The sequence below is a fragment of the Rhagoletis zephyria genome, unplaced genomic scaffold (assembly GCF_001687245.7).
Source record: "Rhagoletis zephyria isolate East Lansing unplaced genomic scaffold, Rhagoletis_zephyria_1.1 Rzeph_scaffold_00049, whole genome shotgun sequence".
Lineage (NCBI taxonomy): Eukaryota > Metazoa > Arthropoda > Insecta > Diptera > Tephritidae > Rhagoletis > Rhagoletis zephyria.
This window is the reverse complement of record NW_016157133.1, coordinates 248,978-273,142: the sequence shown is the minus strand read 5'-3', so window position 1 is coordinate 273,142 and position 24,165 is coordinate 248,978. Positions and strand designations below refer to the sequence as shown.

Here is a 24,165-nt window from a genome sequence, read left to right as displayed (position 1 = left end):
CCGGGTCCGACGAGGTGCGGACGGCGAACGAGATTTCGACTCTGGAGGCACGCTTCGTCGGGTTGGACAGCGGCCTCTCGTTTGACCAAAGCTTGCTTACACCAGAGGTGAAGTGACAAGCCTTCATATGCTCTTCCCATTTATTCCGATGATGTAGGTTCATATCAATCGTTGTCGTAAAGCTCAATGAACGGAAGGCCCAGGCAATGTGTTATTTTGTCGGACCAAACGGAGAGGGGTGTTAGTTGAGTAGATTTAATTGGGAAGGTTCACAAGGGGGTCATATGCTCGGTACGAGTTTAGGCGACTGTAGTGTCAGTACCTTGAACCGATATAGCTCGCTTCTTTAGACCCCCCGTGTTAGATGAATTATTATGAAAAGGTTAATTTCCTCTTTGTTATCGCCGGATGTGTAAGTGAACCGCAGCTACTATACCTGATTTGATCAGATCCTGCTTTGAAAAAGGAACAAGTAATTCATTTGTAGGGAGCATTAAAAGCTCAGTTAGCCTAGACATAATTTCAGTAACTTAACTTAATATCCTGGCCAACTTGTTATATGAGAAATTGTGTTGGCGGTTAGTTAAAACTTAACTTACCGTAAGCAACTTAAGAACCTGTAGATTTTAGATTCTTAAGCTGAAATTAGTCAAGAACGCAGAACTTATACTTAAACGCAGTCTGTATACGCAGAATTTTGTCGATTACTGGAGCCCTCAGTGTTGCTTACTACAGTGTTGCCACTTATCAATGCCTTTTCATAAACTTACCTTTTCAACTACAATTTGTGCTATAATAGATCGTAGCTAAATATAAACTACTTAGTTTTCAACAAAAAACCTTATTCAATAGTAAATTTCAAATATTTTAAACGTATTTTGAATAGGAAATTATAACTTTTTTACCATCTGCAAAACTGACGAAGTAGCAACCATCTATAGAAGGGAAAAATATTCTGAGACGGAAAAACCTAAATTCCGCAGATTTCTGCGCAACGGGCTACAACTACAGAAAAATTCTGCGCTGTTGAGTTTTCATTTACATGGCGCTCTGGTAAGACAGATCGTGTCAGCTGACTCGGGTATACGTACCGGTAGGTTTAACTCAGCTTTAAAGCGCAGTTACCCACGGACGTAAAAACGGAGAACGTGTCAGCTGACGCGATCAATCTTATGGAATCTGCTTACATCTGTTAACAAAAACTCACCACCGCAGGACCGTGACGTACACGTTGCTCCTCTCTCTTTCTATCAACAGCACACTTGATACCTTTGTACGTACTTCTACGCTACGCTACGTACACGTTCGTGGGTAACCGCGCTCTTAAGTTACGGCCTTACGGAAATTGGGAGCGGTGAGAGAGTCAGGCTTGCCATTTTGTTTGCTGTGACATTTTAGGCGGCGAACTGTTAAACAGTTGAATAAGAAATACAAAAACAAAATATTTCCGCTCTTGGCTTAAGTTGACGAGTTTAGTAATCATTGATGATTTCTTATGGTACGTTAAATGAAGTTAAGTCTAGACTAACTGAGCTTTAAGAAATTCCGAAAAATTTATTAAAGTATTCTCATCCATATTGCTATATTATTCAATATCTAATTTTCTTTGCGGCAGCAATAGATATATGCCATTTTCAATACAATTTCAACACTAGATCTCCTTTATCTATAGCTACGCAATGTTTTTTATAAAAAGGAATGGAAAATTTAAAAAAATGCATCAGCAATATATATCGCCGGAAATACTTTTTATCCCAAATATTTAAATTCTTAACAGAAATCTGGCAGCACAATTTCAACTTCAGGAGTACTGCCAAGTTTCACACTAATTGCACTAGAGTGGCCAGAGTTTATAACATACTTGCTTACACATTTAAAATTACATTACAAAACCTATTTTACGCCACCTCTGAATTAATATGTTTTCATATTTGTCCTTTCCTTACTATCTCCAATAGTTTATCTCCTTAAAACTTTCAAAAAATTAGTCGTCCTTGATCTATTTCACAGAAACCAACCTTTGAGTACTTTTTAAAGCAACCATGCCACCGCAGTGCTGCCAATTCCTTTTGATTACAGTATGAGAAAATCTTTTATTGAATAAAACTGAGTAATACAAGATGGACGTGGTTTTTTTGTCGTCGTACAATTACAACTTTTTCATTATTTTTAGTATGTGAAAACGTTTTGAAAATAACACTAAAAGGCAAAACAACAAGCTAAAGTTCTGGTAAAAAATCTGCGTTGAAAATTTCTTTGTAAAAAGCGAAAAATACAAATATTTGGAAGGCGTCGCGTGAATCGTTCGATTTTTATACAAATTTTTACATTTGCATTGCTACGCCTCTGCGGATTTTTCCAATCGTGTGTACATTTGTGCGCGCGTGTGTGTGCCGTTGAAAACGGCAGTTTTTTGTTTGGTGAAAAATCGAAGTTTGTTACGCCGCTGCAGTGTTTCACCGTCGGATTGTTTGTATGTGTGAAAATTTGTGGCAATTGCACCAAGAAATTGGAAAAGTATGTGCGTCCAATAAAGTGCATTTGGTGTCGTTTTGAATATTGTGCAAAATATTAGTGAACTTAAAAGCATAATCTGCATAAACCCACGCTGTGCCAAGATATAATTTGCAAAGGGCTCATAGAAGTGAAACAAAATTGGTCCAGTCAAATTACAAGGACGGTTGAGCAAAAGCAGCTGTTCATCGCAAGCATATACATAGCAAAGCAGTCCGTTTGGTTTTTACGTCTAGCGGAAAATTAACAACAAAAACGTGAAAGGGTGGAGTTAAAAGAAACGGTAAGCCGACATCTTGATTTTCCTCTGTATTTTGCTTTCCTATGATTTTCCGCAATATGATTTTTCGTTTTTTCCTTCACACTTTTCTCCAATTCTCACTATATGTGCAAATGCATCTACACAATTTCTTTTCATATAATTTTTCGTGAGATTGGTCAATTCGAAAGCCGCAGATGTTTATTTTTTTGTTATTGTTTGTGCAGATAGCAGAATCCACGAATTCCCCTGAATAGCCCTTTCTGCTAGGCATGAAATAGAAAACGAGGAAACAAAAACAATGAGCTGCATTCCGTTAATTCGAAATGAGATCTCTGGAATGATGGAACGAGAAGGATACACAGAAAAATGCAAAAAGATAATTGGGGTTGCCTGTCTTTGAAGGAATAAAGTGCTGCCAAGTCTGATAATTTTTAATCTGCATCAGGGATGGAAAATCAATTTGTATTTAATTACGGTACGAATGTACCTAAAAATTTGTATGTATATAGATACAACAAGAGCGCGGTTACCCACGGATGTGTACGTAGCGTAGCGTAGAAGTACGTACAAAGATATCAAGTGCACTCTTGATAGAAAGGGAGAGAGAGCAACGTCTACGTCACGGTCATGCGGTGGTGAGTTTGTTTGACACGCGGTTTTTGTTGCCACGCAGATTCCTTTGTTGGCCTTCGCATTCGCTCGGTGTTTTCGTACGTCGCCAAAATGTTGATTAAGCTTCTCAGAGGTCTACTATATATATAATTTATGTAAATCGGTCGATGTTCAAAAATGTGTTAATGCCTATTTCACATTAAATGCAATTAACATTGAACCTTTCGAGCATTTACTCAACCTTAAGATAGAATCAAATGCGGATTCATCGTTCTAGTTCTGAACTAAAGTTAAAGTTGGGTTCACAACTCAAAAGCGTTCAGAAATTTTCTCAGTTGCTCTCCAAGATAGAGGAACACAACAACAAACTCATGGAAGACAAGTTCTGACCTAGAACGATGAATACGCCTTAAAGGACTTTGTTTACTTAGGAGCCAACCTACTGTCAGTCAGGGATCGAAGGAAGCTTAACTCTTGTCCGCTGGTGCTTATTTAGGCATAGCAGGGGGCTTCTAAACGAATAGAAATCAACCTTAAGAAACCTCTTGTCATTCTTGTGTGCTCATATAACATAGCAACGTAGACGATGTCTGATGGAGAAGAAATGTGTTCGAGTGCACTCAAAAAAATCCTAGATGGATACGTCTGCAACTGCATGTCCCTACTTTTCCATCACTGCCTTCACTATTTGTATTTGCATATTATTCGTATTAAATTTTTTAAAAAGCCCTGCACACGCATTGATGTATCGACCAACCAGTTGGCCAACAGCTAGACCGCTGACAACAAGCCGGTGATGCCGACGTCCAACTTTCGCCCAGCTAATTCGTCTAAGCTTTGGTTTCCTCGAAAGCGGTAACGTCAAGTAACGGTCGTAACTGCGTTGCCAAAAACGTTGCCATGTAAAAATTACCAGATGCCAACTAAGATGACGGCTATACACACCGTAATGTAATATGACGGCACGGAAAACCCCACAACCCTAACGGCGTCGTCCCTGTGTACCGACCCCATATAGGCTGCACGCTTCTTGGGGCTGCCGTTAGTGGAACTCGACGACATCGACTGAGATATCAACCAGTCTGGGCGGGGTTGTTGTAGCCGCTACAACAACAACAACATGACGGCACCGTAATATTTCTGACGGCAACAGAGACCGTGTAGAAATATTTATCAACGTTTTTTGGCATCGTCATAGTTGTAGTATTTAATACAAATTTCTATCAATTTTGAATAATAAAGTGGTAAATGCATGGACGGTCGAAGAGGATGGAGTCCTTATAAACTTTGTAAAATGCAATGAATGCCTATACAACATAAAAGCACAAAGCTACGTTACGTTCATTAAGCTTTACATAAAATCGGTACCGCTATTAGCGTTGAGAATAGCGTTTGGTATGATACGGTCGTAATATTACGGCATCGATTTTCGAGGAAACCAAAGCTTTATACTGAAGCCCATACAGAGTGTTGTTTAATTCAGAAAGTTGTGAAATGATAATGTGACCATATTTCAAGAAGGAAGCTTATACAACGAATAGGGAACAGTAAGAATAAGCTCAAAATATAGAAACAGTCGTTAAATATAACTACATATCTACTAGTATTAGTCTCTGAAAGAAAAATATAATGTATATTATTTTACTTTTTAACAAAAATTACAATAATGACCACCATGGTCTTTTTTATCGTTGCCGCTGACCGCGGCAATAGAAATCAATCTGTCGTCGCGAACAGTCGTCCAGCGAACTTCGCCGTTTGCTTTGGTTCCACGCGAACATTCGCTGCGAAAAAATCGCCATTCGCCGGCATTGTGTTTCAACCGAGAAGTCGGAGGTAAATATGCCGCGTGTAGGCAAGTTGGCAAACCTTCGTCAGGTTGGAGAAAAATCCAAAATTTTTGATTTTTAAGGAAGATTGGTCAACTTGTTGCTCTGTGTGTAGACAATTTGGCAACCCAAAATGCTATTTTCACTCTTTTTTCAAGGCGCATTAACGTTAATATGTTTTTTTTTGGTTCGTTTCGTTTCGAAAATAGGGGCACCCAATGTGCACAAAGCAAACATTTTTAAAACTTTTTTTCCAACCTTTGAAAAATTCTTGATTCTCAAGTGGAAATCCAAAATTTTTCCAAAGGTTGAATAAAGTTTGAATTCAAGTTGATATCCCAACATTTCTCAAGTGGAGAACTCAGATTTTTTTCCATATAAAAAATGTGCCGTTTTTGGAGAATGTGTTGGTTCTCCAATTGAGGTACACTTGAAAATCAACATTAGACCTTGAAATATTTGTTGGATCTCCACTTGATCTCCAACCCAAATGTTTATTGAGCATAAGCAATAACAAATACATAAAAATTAGAAGCATTTGCTGTTGTGTTGTTCACAGTTCAAAAACTCTTATGACGTTTTCGTTTCTACCGAAAAATGTTACCTTCCTAATTGCCCTCTAAGCACAAATATTAATAACCGGGCAATGGAAAAGAACTTTTTTTGTAGAAACGAAAACGCCTTTTCTCAAATGAAATTGTCCAACCGGTTGGTGCTTTTGTAGGCAATTTCATTAAGTAAGTTGGTCAACAGGTTGGCCGATAAATCAATGCGTGTGCAGGGCCTTTAAAGGGGGGCTTTGAAATTGTTCTCGTATTCAGCGTTGCCGTTTAGAGCCAATCGGGCCAAAATTGTAATTTTGTTAATCAAAAATGTTTTGAAGGCACAATTAAATTGAGCATTAAAATTTGTTTTGCTTACTTTGCGATATACGTTCAAGAAATTGCTTTAAATTTGCTTACACGTATAGCAATGCAATATACTTCTAAAAGGCTGTCAAATTAGGAAGTTTCAGAAAGCGGTCATACCTTGCATATAAAGTGTCTTCCGAAAGGCGAATTGCAGATTGCTAGTGCAGCACGAGCAAGTTGAAATATATTTCCAAAATCGTTTTGCGCTCTCTCAATTGCAGACACTTATTGCAACTTTTATTTCTGAAACTGATTACCGAAATGTGACAGAACGGTCCTTCTGGCTGTTCACATATCGAAATAAAATTTTTCTTTCTCAATTTGGCAGCGAATCGCATGAAAAACTTGGAAATATTGCCACGTCTGAGACGCTCTTATGGTTTTTGCTTGTTTTTTTTTCCTACAAATTTTCTGCAAATAAAAACGCACTTCCCAAAGCTTTGATCGTTCAGTTTTTGAAATTGAACGAAAAATTACCTATCGTCTTAAAAGAAAAATTGCTTTCAACCTGGACGGCACTTTGCAAAGTGTAAAAAGTTAACAAGTCCACTTTAGGAAATTGTGCAGGAGAGACGAAAAATAGATGTAGTTTTGCATTATCGGTCAATCTGCATTAACAACTAAATTTAAAAAAAAAAAACTGGATTTGTACCTTTCCAACTTTACATTTTTTACAAATAGATTTTATACAATACCTTATTTTTTTATATGTGTTTTAATTTATACCAATTTATATACATTTTTGATAGTTTATATGCCGATGTCGCAACACTGCTCGCAAGCATTTTGTGTCCCTCGCAGGGTAGGTGGCAAATCCTTCCGCTTTCTATTTCCACTTACTTATGTATTTATATTTGCTGCGCGTATGTAACCATCCCATTACCCGCAGTTGTGCCATTATTTTATATGGGTACTGCATGATTTCATTCGGCAAAATAGAAATATGTACATATGCATGCCCACACATACATGCATTGGATTACCTCAAAATGACTCAAAGGCAGAGGAAACTTACCTATATAATATTGTCAAATACGTCATCTCTTTATGAGTTGTATACTTTTTATTTAGTTTCTTGTGTCTGATCGGCGTTTTATTTACTTACAATTGGTTTCTTCAACATTTACTTTGCGTTATCATTGTTGGTGGGCGCATTGTATAGTCATTTAATAGCTGAGAGCAGCGGTTGCTCAACGCTTGTTTCATTCTGGACGTGCTTGGTATACTTAATTAAGGTGGTGTAATCGTTCAGAAATCGAGAAGAAGCCTTTACTGCATAAGTTTGATTATTACCGATTTCAAACTTAACGGTTCGTTAAGGGTGGATATTTAACTGCAAAATATGACTCACGTAAGGGGGGGGAATATTACTAAAGGTGTGATTCAAATTTCCATTAGCAATCCAATGATAACTCTTAAGGTGCGGTACTTCATTTCAATTGTAGAAATAAATACCTACACCTGCGTTCAACTACTAAATAAGGCCCGAAATTTAAAATGATATTGTTTGCAACATATGTTTATTTATTTATCTTTAATAATTTTCATTTGAAATGCAATTCAATCTACAACAGAAACCACATAAATAAAATATTTGAAAACTAGTACAAATTTCTAAGTCGAAAAATAATCAAACTTAAAAAATGTTCATTAAAACTTAAAAATTTTTAATCAGAATATTTAGAAAATTTTCGGGTATGCAGTTTTGTCTAATAAAGTTACTGTTGATTTTTTAGAATTTTTTTGTGGAGGGTATTGTGCATTTTTTCCATATAACGCAGTGATCAAAATCTATTTTTATATGAAGAAAGATCCGCAACACCCTCTACAAAAAAATTGCGCGAAATTTTTCCCCTTATTGTTACTATTTTAAACGAGCTATTCTTGTATATACAGTGACTCAAACAAATCACCATGTGTTGTTTTTTTTTTTTAATGTTCGTAATGCACCTTTTTCCATGTAACCATGAATTTCTTATGAAATAAAATGCGGGAGACCGTTAGCAACAAAATTTCAAAAAATCAACGCCAGTGGTGTTGGTGTTATCTCCTAGAATATTTGTATAGAGTTGCCACCTATTTTCAATTAGTTACAAATAAAATATCACAATATTGGTATGAAATGAAAGTATCTAAAGAGCCCAATTCAGAAATATTTTTGGATAGGTTTTCGCCTATTTTCCATCCCATACTTATTAAATTTTTTGTTTAGAAAATTAAGATACTATATTACTATTTATGGGTACTAAAAAAAAAGCTTTTAAACACTATTTGCCTATCTAGTAAGTGGTATCCCTTAGGATATCAGTGCAAGGTTGCCACTTATATTAAATTTTGCAAAATTTAAATAAAATAATTTAATATGGATATTAAATTGAAGGTATTTTTGAGCTTTCAATCCAGAAAAATTTTCCATCAGGGTTGCCACGTTTTTTTTTTTTTTTTTGTAATACAAATGTTTATATTATTAATTTCAGTGAACATACACACATATACACCAAAAATATGTACTCTCAATCAAAAACGTCATAATCTAATTTCAACAGTTTTCGAATTACAAAATTAAAAGCAGCTAGATGGGCCAAATCTTACAATGTGTGTCGTCAGCATTTTTAAAGGATTATTTAAAAAAAAAAAATGTATTAGAATGAAAGTCTATTGATTTTGAAAGTTTGTCTCTTGCAGTTATTATTTATAAATTTATATTTATCGCTGGATATGAAAATGTATGTATAAACAGCAAGCACTAGCTTAACTTTTGCATTTAAAAATGGCTTATTATTTAATTCTACATCTTTCACCATTGACAGACGATAAGTTTGCAGAAAGTAAAGTAGAGATAAATAGCAAGAGAATGAGCGCGCAAGATCGCCACAAAGCGAGCGAAAGGTAAATGACCAGACTAGAACCGCCTATTCTGCTGCAGCAGAGACAAGTCTATAATTACATACATTCATAGCAATTTTTGTTTTTATTTAAGATTTACTGCTAAACACTTAATTGAATTGTTGGCGCCATGGGTTAGGCAGCCATGCTTGTTGCAATAGCTATGAAAGCGGTTTCTGGCTTTTATTAAAAATAAATAAAACTACATACATACGTACATACATATCGCCGTTTAAAAGTACAAAACCGCATATCGTGGTTCTGCAAAACCTTGTAAATGACATTTGTGCAAAAATTAGATTTGCTCACCGGAAACTTCTGCCATCAAGCCCTATCCATTTATAACCAAATATCGATATATAGAGATAAGTAGGGATAAAATCGTGTTGAAATTATACAGGTTTTACTCTCCCCTGTTAAATTTTGGCAACCTAACATACCAGGTTTTGCATTATCACTGTAAAAAATATGTACAAAACAAAAAATCAAAACATAATTCAAAAGTGGTTGTAAACGGTAGCAGAAAATCAATTTGATTTATGTGGCAAGCGTGCGTTTTTGGCGCTCGTGACAAAGCGGAAATCCATCGATGATTTAAAAAAAAAAATGTTGCTAGCCATGCATTTACCCTAGGCTGACAGGTAGCGCGCCGACTTGTCATGCGATGACCAAACGGCAATGCCAATAAACCCACGCCATCCGTACCAACTTCGCTCAAATGGCCGTTGCTCATTCCAACTGGGCTCAGTCATTCAGTCCACGCATGCGTTGGCTTCGAAAAAAAAAACGAAAATATTCGCTCACACCATTTAATCATAGATCGGCGCTTACACATATGTTAGTGTTTGGCCGAGCTTCTCCTCCGATTTGTGGCCTGCGTCTTGATTTTGCCACACAAAGGGGAGATCTACAGTTTTACGCCGACTCCGAGCGGCGATTGTATTTTTTATGAGAAGTTGTTTTTCATGGCAGCAGTGTTGCCGTTGTGCGACTAAAGTGTCAAATTGACACCTTTTGCAGATCGATGCCCCTTGACACCGACTTTTTAAAAATAGGCTTATTTTGACACTTTTTCAAAAAATCATGCGACTTTTACACCTTTTCTTTGATTTTAAATACAATTCCTTCATAAATTATATTTTTCTGACGTGTTTAAAAATGCTTTTAGTATTTACTTTTCAAAGGCACTTAAAAATTACACCTCTAGCCAGATTTTGGCTGATTTCAACCTTTTTATTATTATGTCAAAGATTTTCCGAATAAATGTCCAGAAGTAGCCTGAATTAATGCACCGTTTTTGTAGCTTAGCATTTCCTCCAATTTATTTATGTTAAATTTATTATTTATTTAATGATGTAAGTACTTTTTTTAACTGCAATTGTGTTTTCATACTAAATGCAAAATATACATATTGCGTATTTTTAATATATCCCTCACCAATAGGTTATTATTTTAAGAGAAAAAACTATTTTCGACAGAAAATGATGATCTCCATTAACAATTTATAAAAAAAAATAATGGGGCAAATTCATAGATGAAAGATGAACTCTACTCTAAGCAGCTTTTTTGGTAGATTTTCCGTTGAAAAAAGCTAAAACTAACGTTAGAGTCGATTTTATTTCGACTATGAATATGCCGTATTCAGTTTCGAGAGGTAAAATAATGAAAGTTTTTTGTTGTGTCTTTTGCAGCCGATTTCATGCGCTCCGCTCCGTCTCATTCAATGTGAACACCTGAAGCACCTCGGTGTGCACGTGCCCTTAGAGCCGTTTCACAGTCTGTCGTTTCTCTGTTTGTCTGCTTGCGTGTCGCTTGTGGTTTTGTGTGGGTCGCCTATGGTTTGGAATGGGGTCTTTGGCATACATTAACAATCAATTCCTGGCTTTGCTTTTCCATTCCCGTCCTCTTCTCTTTCACCTCTCTTGTGCTTTGCTTTGCTTACTGGTAATTAAAAACATTGGTATTTCCCCCACAGCCCGGTACACACCCACCCTCTTCTGCTACAGTTCGTTGTTTGGTTCTGCTGCCAAAACCACAAAAGGTCATACAATGTTTTCATGCGACAACCGATGACGATAATGAAGCCAACAATATTCAAATCACTGCAGAGTGAGGCAGACAGTCGGTCAGCGTCAGTCCATAAATGTTATGAGCTTTTAAGGTTGTCATAGAAGCCGCCTTTTTTTTCGTGCATTTCATTTGCCAGATAATAACTCAAATGAAAAGGTGCGCATTTTTGTACACTCCGTCAAAATAGTTACTGATTTGAGTGCACCAAATCAATATCGTTGGTTTTGCTTTTAACCTTGAAGCGATTCTGAATTTGCATCATCATATATGCATGCATGTATGTATGTACGTATAGGCCGACGCGGTATAAACGTGATTGAACCAAATATAGAGGAGTGTTAGCTGTGGGCCGAAAAATTTCGTTATGGAACAAAATTTTTGGACAAATGTAACCAAAATTTTCCATTTTAAAAGTAAGCCATTTAAGAAGTACAGTATTTACCAGTCAATCTCCTAATAAACGCTCAATGGCAAAGTACTTTCTATTTTAGTGATCTCAAGGCAAGAATGACGGATCTCAATTCAGCTTTAACGCCAAACACAGTAAATGGTAATCTGACTGACTAAGTACTCGCAATAGTAGAGGAAATTGAAACAATAACCCTTTGACATAATAACATCAGCACATAAGCCGCATTGGCCACTTTCTCATCTATTGCAAGAATAAAGCGCAGATAACGCCTTGCTAACTTTGTCTTCCTTATTCAGTCTCTATTTGTCACCGTCAAATATTATCGCTAAGTTTTTAATTCAACAAAAAATTATGTCCAGTTTTTTAACTACCAAAAATTTACAATCGTCCAATTTTGAAATTACCAAAAAATTTTTGTCCAGTTTTTGATTTTCAAAAAAAATATTTCAAGTTTTCAAATTTAAAAAATTTACGTCCAGTTTTAAAGTACTAAGAATTTTGGTGCATATTTTAATTTACCAAAAAATGCTTCTGCTGTCAATTTTTAAAGTAAAATGTATTTACTAAAAATTTATATCAAGTTCTTAAATTGCCTAAATTTTATGCCCAAAAATTTAAGGCTAGAGGCATCGTAGTTTAGTCCAGTTTATATTATGTCCAGTCTTCTATTACCAAAAAATTATGTCAAATTTTTAAAAAGTTATGTCAAGTCTTAAACTACCAAAATGTATGTCTAGTTTTAAATTACCGAACAAAATATGTACAGATTTTAAGTTACAAAGATTATGTTCAGTTTTTAAACTACCAAAAATGAAAAAACGTCCAATTTTTTAATTACAAAAAATTTATGTAAGTCCATTTTTCGATTATAAAAAATTTATGTGCAGTTTTCGATGCCCAAAAAATTGTGTTTTTTTTCCAAAAATGTATGCACTTATGTCTACTTTTAACCTACTAAAAATTGATATAAAGTTTAAATTACCAAAATTTTATGTCCAAAAATTTAATGCTAGCTTTTAGTTTATTGAAAATTTATGTCCGGTTTTTAAATAACCTAAAATGTTCTAAATTACCAAAAATTTGTGTCACGTCTTCCAATTCCAAAAAAAGATGTCCAGTTTTAAAATTACCAAAAGTTTTATGCTAGATTTTAGTTTATCGAAAATTTATGTCCGGGTTTGAAATAACCTAAAATGTTCTAAATTAGAAAAAATTGTTGTCACGTGTTCAAATTCCAAAAAATTATGTCCAGTTTTAAAATTATCAAAAATTTATATCAAGTTTCAAATTACCAAAAATATATGCCCAATTTTAAATTATCAAAAAAAAAAATATGTACTGTTTTTTAATACAAAAATGTATGGCCAGTTTTAAAATTTTCAGACAATTAACCAGTTTTTAAATCACCAAAAATAGTCCAGTTTTCAAATTTACAAGAAATTATGTCCAGTTTTTTAATTACCCAAAGTTCATGACCGGTTTTTCACTTTTAGCCTAAAAGTTTTAAGTGTAAAGTAAAATGAAAAAGCAGGTTTTGCTAGAAAAGAAGTAACAAATTATAGTTCTAAAAGGAAACTCGAAAAATTTCCATAAAATTTGTTCTATGCGTCATTTAACCGATCGAAGCTTATTTGACAGAATGTACTTGCAATCCTATTACTACATTTCCTAGCTTTTTGCAATATTGTAAAATACTTTTTTCAATCTTTCGCTTTTAACACAATATTATATATAGTGCGCATTATACATAAATATGAATGTACAAATGAAGTAATTACTATCTACTCGCAAAAAATAAGTAAGTAATTAAACTCTGTAAATTATGTCACCTCAGGTAGCTAGCCTTGGCATGCGACTCATTTTTGTGTAACTTCCTTATTATTCCATATCATGTTACATAAATACATACATATATGTATATTACTTGGTTTATTTGGTTTTTTTTATTATTTTTGATTCAGTATATTTTTCATTTACTAGTTCTTAAAGTCAATAGCCTTTGCTATTCATTCATTATACATTCATATTTCCTGAGTTCAATATGTTTCCAGATTTACCGATGGATGCACACAGATTCTGTTGTTTGCTTAAAAAATGGAAATAAGATATTCGGCAAAACACACCGGCTGAATCTGGTGCATTGCCTTGGCCGAAAAAAATCAGCTCCGCATCTTAAAGTTTCTTCTTCTTCTTATTGTTAACTTCCCAAAGAGCCATAAATGTAGTGGAATATAAGATTTCATACGAATATACCTATCGTCACCTGAAATTTAAAAAGTCGTGACTAATCATTTTTTTTTTTTCATAAAATGATGTGGGAGTTGTAATTCGATGAAATGTGATGCACATATCAATCAAAAAGTGAATTTGGAATTTTTTATTGGTTACGTCTTTTTGCATTTCAGGTACCGATATGTAAATACATTTTATAGCCCTACACGAAAAACGAAAATGGAAAAGCACCTATAAGATTACAAAAATACAATTTCACAGTTTTTTTGCTGCATTACGGCGCCGACATTTTACAGCTGTCGCATTGCCGCTGGTCATTCGGAGAGGCGCGTGCTTTCACTGCGCAGATTTGAATAGGCGACGTGCCGCGATTCGCAATTTTTACTTTTAATTGTATGAAAAAGTGTAGCTACATACATTTACAGGCACTATAAAGTATCTATGGATGTGCATCCTTAAAAATATGTCCATCAAGAAACATACACTCAGACAAAAATAAAAATGTCTATTAACCTTTAAGTATTTAAGTTTTTTTTCGTACCACTAGCCTGGACATGTAGACTTACAGACTCCTAGCATCAACAAAAAGTTGTCAACCCACTCAAAGATAGTCAGTGTCAAAAATTACAAGACTCTTAACATTTTATGGCATATGCTGCTGAGATTGACAAAAAGCTTCATAAAAGAAACAACAAATTCCTCAAATCGCTATCTATTAGCTAATTGGGAAAGGAATCATCGGGACACATCTTGCGGTCGGTCGTGCACTATGTTGTATCGGGGTAAATCAGTAAGTTCTGTCAGCTCAATGATTGAATGAAACTATCGTACAGATACCTAAGCTCTAATACTAATTTTTACGATAGTAATCATACTTATATGTGTTATTCATGAACACTCGCCGCAACAACATACTGCAAAACATTAGGCCCGCACTATACATTTCGCCGCTGCGTTGCGAAAGATCTCAAGTACATGAACCAGTATGATTTGCTGCAAGGTCGCTCGCGTATGGAGTTGAGTAAACCTAGGGTCCATATAATGTTTTGGAATGTTTTGTTTTCCGCACATATCTGAGACCAGAGCCAGAGGCTAATTCGATTCAAACAAGACAGACCGAATGTTAACTGGAATTCTTTAAGCTCATTTAAAACGGATCCGATTTTTTTTTGTTGTAAGACATTATTATTGATAAAATATCTAATAAAAAATCAATAAATATATCGAGAGCAATATCGATAAATATTTTGATAACAAAGTCGATAAATATCGATGTTATAGAAGCCTATATCGATAAATGCATTAATAGTCATATCGATAAATTCGTATGCTTATTGATAACGCATATTCGTTCGAATGTATCGCACGAATCTGTTCATTCCAGTTCACTCAAAGACCAGTGAATGCACGTATTCTCACATCTACCAAAATTCCTTTGCAACTGCAAAATTTGACTCTAAAGGTTTTGAAGGGGTTAAATACGATTTTTCTTTCGTATACCTATAAATTCGAATTCACAATGAGATGTGTTATTTTATTCCTATAGCTGCCTATTTGGCGCTTGCCACTTGTTTATTGCAACACGCAAAGTCGCTTGCAACACAAAAATTCCGCTCCATAAAATACGACACATTTCCACACACACACACACACATTTGTGCATATGCATGAAAAACTATTTCGGTGAATTGTTGTGCCGGCAAAGTTTTTATTTAGCGCTTTTGTAGCGCCTTAAGTTTTCATTTCTCATTTTCGTACAAAAACAGTCAGCATCGAAAATATACATACTCCGACGTTTTGAAATATTGTCCATTTAATAGCAAAAACCAGAAGAATCAAGATCAAGAAAATTTCATGAAATTTAAAAAAAAAATTGATTATTGTGGCTTTTGCTGTTGAATGAACTATATTTTCTTAAAAAAAAAAATAGAAAAATTTGGTACGGAAAATATAAATAAATAAAATAGTTAAAACGTCAGGGTACGCATATTTTTTTTTGCTGACTGTACATACGTATTTTTGTTAGTGTATTTAAAATGAATTAAATTTGGATTCTTGGCAGTCGCAACTTCTAAAGTTATACAAAAGTTTATGCGCTTACCAACATGCATACATACACTATGCGACAAATGAAAGTGTACACCTTGTTCTAATAAAATATTCACAATTATTTTCATGAGAAATGTTTTGCATTAATTATAGTTCATTCTATAATATAAATCAAAGTTACACACTTTATATAAAGTTCATAAAAATTCATCAAAATATTCAACTTTTGATTCAGAAGTTATACAAATTTTCGAGTATGCAGTTTTGTAGCCCATTCAATTTTAGTCTAATGAAGTTCAAGTTCCAAAACGTTGATTTTTGAGAATTGTTTTTTTTTTTTGGTGGCGGATTTTTGCCGTTTTTACCATATAAGCATGAATTGCCTATGAAATAAAATGCGGAAGACCGTTAGCAACAAAATTTCAAGAAATCAACGCACTTGTTATATAAACAAAAAAAAAAACGCAAAAGCAGTCTCCAAAAAAAAAACCCTCAAAAATCAACGCGATTTTGTAGCCGGTTGAAACTTGCACTAAAAATTTAACGGGCTACAAAACTGCACACTCGAAAATTTTCTTGAAATTCTGAATAAAAAGTTGTAAATTTTGATGAAATTTTTTTGAATTTTTGTGAATTTTAAATAAAGTGTGAAACTTTGCTTATATGGTTATAGAATGAATAATGCAAAAAAATTTTCATTGAAATAATTGTGAATATTTTATTAGAACAAGGTGTACACTTTCATTTGTCGCCTACTGTACATATTTGAACATTCGCACATACATACATATGTTTGTATGTTTGCGTGTAAGTACACGTGTTTAAAAGTGTTTGAAAATTTTTGCATTTGCGCTCAATACGCTTTTTAAATGCAGCCCAACTTGTGTGCCTATTCTTCGCATTTTGTTTTGATTTAAATTTTTTTTCTTGCGCTGAATAAACTGCATCCTTTTTTATGTTGTTTTAAATGCTGCTGCATTTCTGTTATCCCCAGATATTTGAATTTAATGTAGCCGCGTCGTACTCTGCTTGCATTTAATAAATATAGAACTGGAATCTTCACAGCTGACGTGCGAAAAAAACTTTATTGTTTTGACTGTGCTTTTTAAAAGACCAGATCCAATTACTTTTCGTTGCTAAAGATATCTAAATTAGTTGATTAGACATAAAGCCACAACAAAAAAAAACGTTTAATGCACCTTAAAAATAGCACCTAACTTAGCAGTTCCCGTCGTCTAAGGGCATTTTAGAAACCCTCACTGGTGTGAAAGAGTTCTTATTAACATTTGGACTTGCGCTGTACTACGTCAATAATCTGCGCCGATTTGATGTTCAACTTTTGGTTAATGTTTGTCTCCGCACGAATATAGATTGCGGATATTTCCCCATAGAACCAGAAGATCACAGGCTGCACATTTGTCCTCGCCAGTGTCCTGCTCATGCCAAAGTGTGACGTATTGTCAAACGCTCTCTCTATATCAATAAAAGCACAAAGCGCTGTTTCGCCACATTCGAGGGCATCCCGATTTTCGGTTGTCAGTTGATACAGGACTGTGTGAGTGGACCTTCCAGCTCTGTATGCATGCTGACAAGGGAGTAGAGTCAGGTGGTCGCGGCCTGGCTTGCCGCTGAAACTCGGTACTTTTTTCTTTTTTTGCATTTTTCTCGAAACAACTTTTTTTTTAACTGAAAAGAGGCTCCAGGATGACTCATATGTTCGTCATTTTATCTACTTTTTTTTTTGGAAATTATTCTTAAATATTACCAAGACATATGCGGTCACTGTTTGTCAGACTTTCTGAATTATTCCGAATCAACTCTACGGCTCCTTTTTCTAATGCGGTATATCTTGATAACCATTAGTTGCTTTGGAGGGCACCCGTTACCTAAACCTAGTTTAATCCCTGAAGCTTAAAAGAGAACGACTTTTGGAAGGGATGTTCAGAGATGTATATTTTGCTTCAAAGAGGTAATTTACAAAGAAAAACAAACCCAATAATGTTGGCATAATTGGGGGTTTTGACACACTTCTAAAACTAATTTAATGGACTTAGGAGAGTCTTTATGATAAGCAGTTTTTTTTTACAATGTAGAGCATATGTATGTATATGAAACTCGTACATTTTTTCAGTCCAAATACATCGCTCTGTTCTTTTAATGGAATTAAATGCTATGCAACGTAAGAAATCAAATAATTTAATGTAATTTATGCGCTGACAGCCCAAAAGAATGATGTTTAGTGCTTGCTGTAAAAGGACATTTGCAATGCAACGAGTTAAGCGTTGCACTTTTACCAATGTTGCCTGATTTTTTTTTTGTTTTAACAAAATTTCCAAGAAAAAACTGAATTTTCAATAAAAAAAACTGTACACTTCAAAAAACGAAGGGATTCTTGGAAAATCAAGGATTTTAATTGCTTTAACCCTTTCGGTACCAGCGTACATAATATTGTACAAGCTATTGTGGTGCTTTAACCGCTTTTAAATGTCGAGAGAACAAATATTTTGGGTAAATTATAGCTATCTATCATTCTTCTTTATCGCGCTGTTTTAATTGAATCTTCTGGATGCTGTTGACCGTTTTTTATTCACAAAATTTGAAAAGTCTCACAAAAGTCGATAGTGAGCATGTAACCTATTGAAAAAAATTCACGTTTATTTTTTGTGGAATTGAGATTCGATAAAAGTTTTTAATATTGTTCATGGTTTTTGAATATATTTCGCGAAAGAAAAATATAAAAATAATTGAGATCACTTGCTTTTTTAAACACCTAGTCAACTTTCTCTCTCATATAATGTACGCTGAATAACGGTAAAAATAGAGGTTTATAAATATATTTATTGTGTTTTTAAAATCCACGACGCAAAGTTAGCCGATATACAAATTTTCAGACTTTTAGCTTCAGCGGTTGAATTTTTGTACTGAAAGGGTTAAGCATAAATAACAACAAGTAATTTTTAAGCAAAAGAAACACCACCGACTTCTGTGCTCAAATACAAATTTCGGAATACCGTTAGTTTATTTATGATCCAATGATCGGAACTAAACCAAATTGGTATTGGACCATACTTGAGGTACCACCTTCTGCTAAAAAAAAAAAAAGAATTATCGAAAACGGTTCTTGTGGTCCAAAGTTATCCGGCAACATACATACATTGTCTGACGAATTGATAACCTGCTCCTTTTTATGGAAGTCGGTTAAAAAATAATAATTTAAAATTAAATAACTGTTAATTTTACATAATAGTTACGTAACTTCACAAAAAAGCCTATAAAATGGAACATTTAAATTTCATTATTTTTCGTAATTTGATTTGTAAATTCTTTGTATACAATTCGACCTGAAATTCAGTACAAACAATATTAAGCAGCTTGTAAGGGCTCTTTAAGTTTTAAATGAATACCACAAAGTGCTGGAATTTCTAATTGATTCTTCATTTGGGTTTTATTCAAATTGATTGGAGGAAAATGTTCTTTCAACATTTGCAAAGAGCAGCTGAAAGCATTTTTATTTTCAAATGGAGCACCACTTTTTTTCTATCTTACAAGTTTACTTAAAAAAAAAAACTGAGATATTTTAATTTATTCCTTCAAATTTGAAATTTTGAAAAACTAATTTATGCTAACTGTGAATATGGCAACACTGACTTCTATACAAATAAATAAGCAGTCACTTTTTATGGCACGTTTACATGCATTGTATTTACTTACACTCACAGCAAAAAGTTTTGGTACGGAGAATTTTTCACAATATATGGAACAATTTTTATTTTAATTTTTTTCCGGTAATTTTCTATAAAAAGGTGGTACTACAACAAAAAACATAAAAATATAATTTCTAAACTTTGTGCGAAACTGAAAATAAAAACTCAAAACATTTTCATGCAAATTTTCAACTTTTAAATAAGATTTTTTAGAATTTCTAATCAAAATTCAGTATTATAAAAAGCAAGTTTGAAGTTGATAAATTTGGTGTTGGTTTTTGAGATTTTTTTGAGCCGTTTTGCATTTTTTTTTTCGAAATCTGTTTTGTATGGATGAAAATGCGTGAAAAAATTGCCAAAAATCAATGCTTATTCAAACTTGGTCTCTATTATAATAAAATTTAATGGCCTACAAAACTGTAATTTTGCATGAAATTTTTTTGAATTTTCCTGAATTTTGCTGAGACTTTGGAAATTATATTTTTATATTTTTGTTGTATTATGAACCATATTTTTATAAAAAATTAGCGAAAAAATAATTTATAAAAATTGAATATACATATGTTCGTATTGTGAAAAATTCTCTGTGCCAATACGTTTTGCCGTGAGTGTATGTACGAAGTATGTAGTATAATATCCATAAACTACAGCAACAGTGTTTATTTATTAATTTTTTGGTTTTGTATAAATTCATTTTCCTCGTTCCAACCTTTGCAATATTCACTAAAAGTAATTTTCGTGCTCGTAAAACTGCACTGAACCATGAAGGTAATCAATTTCCCACCGAGCGGCCAACCGGCCGGCCACAAGAAACACCCAATTTCGTTATACAGCCAAATTGAGTAGGAAATACGACGTTGATTCGTGCCAAGATAGCAGCACCACACTACAATCCACAACGTTCATCAGCCGCAGCAGCAGCACGGCAAGACAAACTTGTATGCTTCAATGAGTTTTAAGTCTCTATTTCGGATTGTTTCTGCATTTCATTTGCCCGATTGGGTTTCTTATTGAAACTTATGTACTCTGCCTCAACGATTCGTTCGACCGAAATTCAACTAGTAAACAAAAAACTGCTAGTACATTTTCAACGTTTTTCCAATATACAATTTTCAATGTAGTATTTCAATTGATTTTTGATTTTCCATTTTGCACTTTTTCATAGATACTAATTCGCTGCTCTCATTCGTATTTCAGACGTTGCAACTGAAGCAACCAACAGCGACATCGCAAGTGAAGCAAGTGACATCACAAACACAGAAAAAGCTAACAACAAGAAAGCATTAGGAAAAGATTTATTTAACCCTTCTGCAGCAAAACAACACAAAAATAAAAATACTGTCAAACATTGCACGTCAACATTATCACCACCACCAACCGCATCTCCAGCTTTCAACATTCATCTCATTTAATTTTTGGCAAATCAATAAAATCCTTTAATTGCCAACATCATGACTGAGGATACAGAATACAAGAAATTACCGGTAGACGAGCGTTGCGTGCACAAATTGTGGAAGGCACGCGTCGATGGCTATGAGGAAGCAGCCAAAATTTTTCGTGAAATTGACGATGAAAAATCACCAGAATGGATGAAATTCTTAGGCCTCATAAAAAAGATGGTCGTCGACTCGAATGTTGTTGCACAGGAAAAGGGTCTTGAGGCGGCATTGATATTTGTTGAGAATTGCGGTCAAGCCGGCAAGACAGTGGGCGATGTTATGGCTGGCATTGTGCAGAAATGCATTGCTGCGCCCAAAGCCAAAACTAAAGATTTGGCAGTGCAGATAACGCTCATGTATATTGAAATAGAGAAGCAAGAGGCCGTCATAGAGGAGCTTGTGAAGGGTATGGAGCATAAGAATCCGAAAATTGTTGCTGCCTGCGTGTCGGCCACAACATTGGCACTACGTGATTTTGGCAATAAAGTTGTGAGCGTTAAACCGATGATTAAGAAATTGGCACCGTTGATGAGCGATCGTGATAAGACAGTGCGCGATGAAGGCAAACAGTTGGCAATTGAGATTTATCGGTGAGTGTGAGCGGTGACAAGTTGGTGTGGAAATTAATGTAAAAATTAATTATTCCGCTTCTCTTCTTGCAGCTGGATTGGCGCCGCCATGAAACCACAAATCACCTCATTGCCGCAGGTCACACTCAAAGAGCTAGAGGATGAATTTGACAAACTCAAAGGAGAGAAGGCTGAACCAATAAGGTGAATTTGAAGAATAACTAGCTAGCTTTTGAGGTGTTTAAATTAATAAATTGTTTGTATTTGCTTTACTTCTTCAGATATTTAAAATCGCAGCAGGAAAAACAACAACAGATTTCTGCTGCTGCTGCCGAGCACGATGAAGCAGGCGACGGTAACTATTAGTTATTTTTACTCAATTTAATTTTTTTTTAAATTATGTACCCCGGACTTGGCTCTTTGACTATCGAATTCGATTAAAGTTATTGCTCCAACAAAGTAAACTACCTACTGTATATGTATATGTGAGTTATGTAGCTTTATCTGATATCAACCAGCGTTGATACATCATTGTAAACCCGGCGTGCTCTACGGCGATTCCTACAAATTCAAAATCGACTACGTGATTTTAAGTCCTCTATCTAAGTTATTTATATATTTATATAAGTTTATGAAATCGTCGGTTGGTTTAGCTTTGAGGTATTCTCTGCCTATTTAGTTATTGTCTCTTAATTGATATCATAGGCTCGATTATTTCTTCAGTTAAATTTTAAATTAAAAACTCGTCTACCTAGTAAAGAACGTAGAGTTGTATAGCAAGTATCGCCGTTATGCGGAAGTTGATCAAATATAATATCAAAGATACTGCCAGTATTCATATTAAAAGCTAAATCGGTCTTGGTAAAAATAATTTTATTTCTGAAATTCAAGTATGATGAATTTGAAATGTATTAGAGACCAGACCCTCAAACAGAATATTCTCCTTTGCCTCAACGTAGGATCATTCGAAATTTGTTAAAACGTGGTATGACAGTTTTCGCAGTGTATTTGGAAAATGCGAAGGCATAAGCCACGAGCATAATTTTTAATGACTTGAGATCCCTCATCCGACTATAAATTCTTCTACAGGCCATCATTGATCCGTCAAGCTTTACTAAAAGTCTTATCAAGGTAGAAGTTCTAATCCAATTTTCAAGAGTGATACACACCAGTTAAGTCTGTATATACAGCAGGCAATCTCCTGTAGAATGATTAAAAGTTCATCTACCACAATCAAGACATTTATGGCACCAATGGTTGAGTGATCTATGATACGTTGGATCATTGCCCCTAAGATTGATGCGTAGACTGCAGAAACTAGTAAACTTTTAGAGGCATAAACATAAATGAGTCATTGGGTCTTATCAATAAAAACTTACCAATTGCTTTTTCCTAAAATTTCAGACCTTCTACTTAAATTTATTTGAAGAACTCGAGTAATGGGTATTAAAATTTAAGAAAAGCAGTTGTTTTAGGCTCCTATTTCGGAATGTTAGATTTTAAAAAAGATATGGTCGTATTTGCCTCAGGAATTTGCTGAAAAATTGGCTGTAATGGAAATTTGGAGAAATGGAGGAAACTACCAAACTTATCAAAAGTTGTTCCCATTAAACAGATGTTAAAAGTATCAAATAAAAGTTCATTTGTCTTTTTAAGTGGGACGGCTCTTACTAAATGTATGTATGTCATTGAAGTGATCTTGATTTGTAGTGCAATAACTACACTTACGCTAAAGGTTAATTTCCGCCAGTAATATTTTCCAAATTGGCCAGCACGTTTCTCTTTAAATGTCTCTTAACACTGAGATCATTCATTGCATTAGTTGTTATTAAAAAATCTATATTACAATATATCAGTGTATGAACCGCTTTAGGTTGTCGATGTATGGTTATCGATATATTGTTATCGATCTATTAATCGATATTTTATCAATTAAATTTTTGATGGTGTTGTTATCGATCTATTAATTGATTACGAATGTTGATATTAATCTCTTAAATATGTTGTCGGTACATTATTCGACGTTGTTATCGATATTTATTGATATTGTGACTGACTATTCACATCGTTTATCGTTTGCTTGCATACATATTTCTATAATATTGAAAGCTTACAGCTATAGCGTCAAAATTCAGATACTCAAACCAAAGAGATTTCCTCTAAGTCACTTCTTATGTAGCCTGCGCAATACCGGCAAATATTTGATCATCTTTTTGATAATTTTTTTACCTATAAAAGATTTTTAGTGTATATTTTTCAAAATAAAACAATTAATCAGAAATCTTTTATTTTCTGGTTCATTAGCCGTTACTTTTGCAGCATTTGCAACCCTAAAAAATTTCCGTTTACTATTTCTTGAAAGAATTGCGCTTCCGCAATATGCGCGCACCCACCTAAATGAGCTCAACATTTAAAAAAAAAATAAATAAAATTAGCTAAAGTGATTTAGGAAATTTGATATTCATCATTATCGCAGCTATGCACATCTTTCTACTAATGCACATATACAAACATACATACCTACATATATCAATTATTTTCCTGATATTAGCAATACGATAAATATGCGCGGAAATGCCTTCTTCGCTCAGCTTAATTGCCACTTTGTCACGCAACATTGGGCGCATTGGCAATTCGTCTATGCTACAGTGAAATTAATTTTCCTCATACGTAGCC

At 34.3% G+C, this 24,165-nt stretch overlaps 1 protein-coding gene across 3 annotated transcripts in view; it reads left to right on the top strand.

Annotated features, from left to right (window-relative positions):
• The first annotated feature begins 2,112 nt into the window (after positions 1 to 2,112).
• msps (msps cytoskeleton-associated protein 5) overlaps positions 2,113 to 24,165 on the top strand; it is a 36,621-nt gene continuing 14,568 nt past the window's right edge. For all 3 annotated transcript variants that reach the window (XM_017622863.1, XM_017622856.1, XM_017622847.1), the window contains exons 1-4: positions 2,113 to 2,797; positions 20,679 to 21,510; positions 21,583 to 21,693; positions 21,771 to 21,844. In XM_017622863.1, coding sequence (XP_017478352.1) covers positions 20,933 to 21,510; positions 21,583 to 21,693; positions 21,771 to 21,844 — 763 coding nt within the window. In that variant the 5' untranslated portion in view covers positions 2,113 to 2,797; positions 20,679 to 20,932. The remainder of the gene's footprint in view (positions 2,798 to 20,678; positions 21,511 to 21,582; positions 21,694 to 21,770; positions 21,845 to 24,165) is intronic.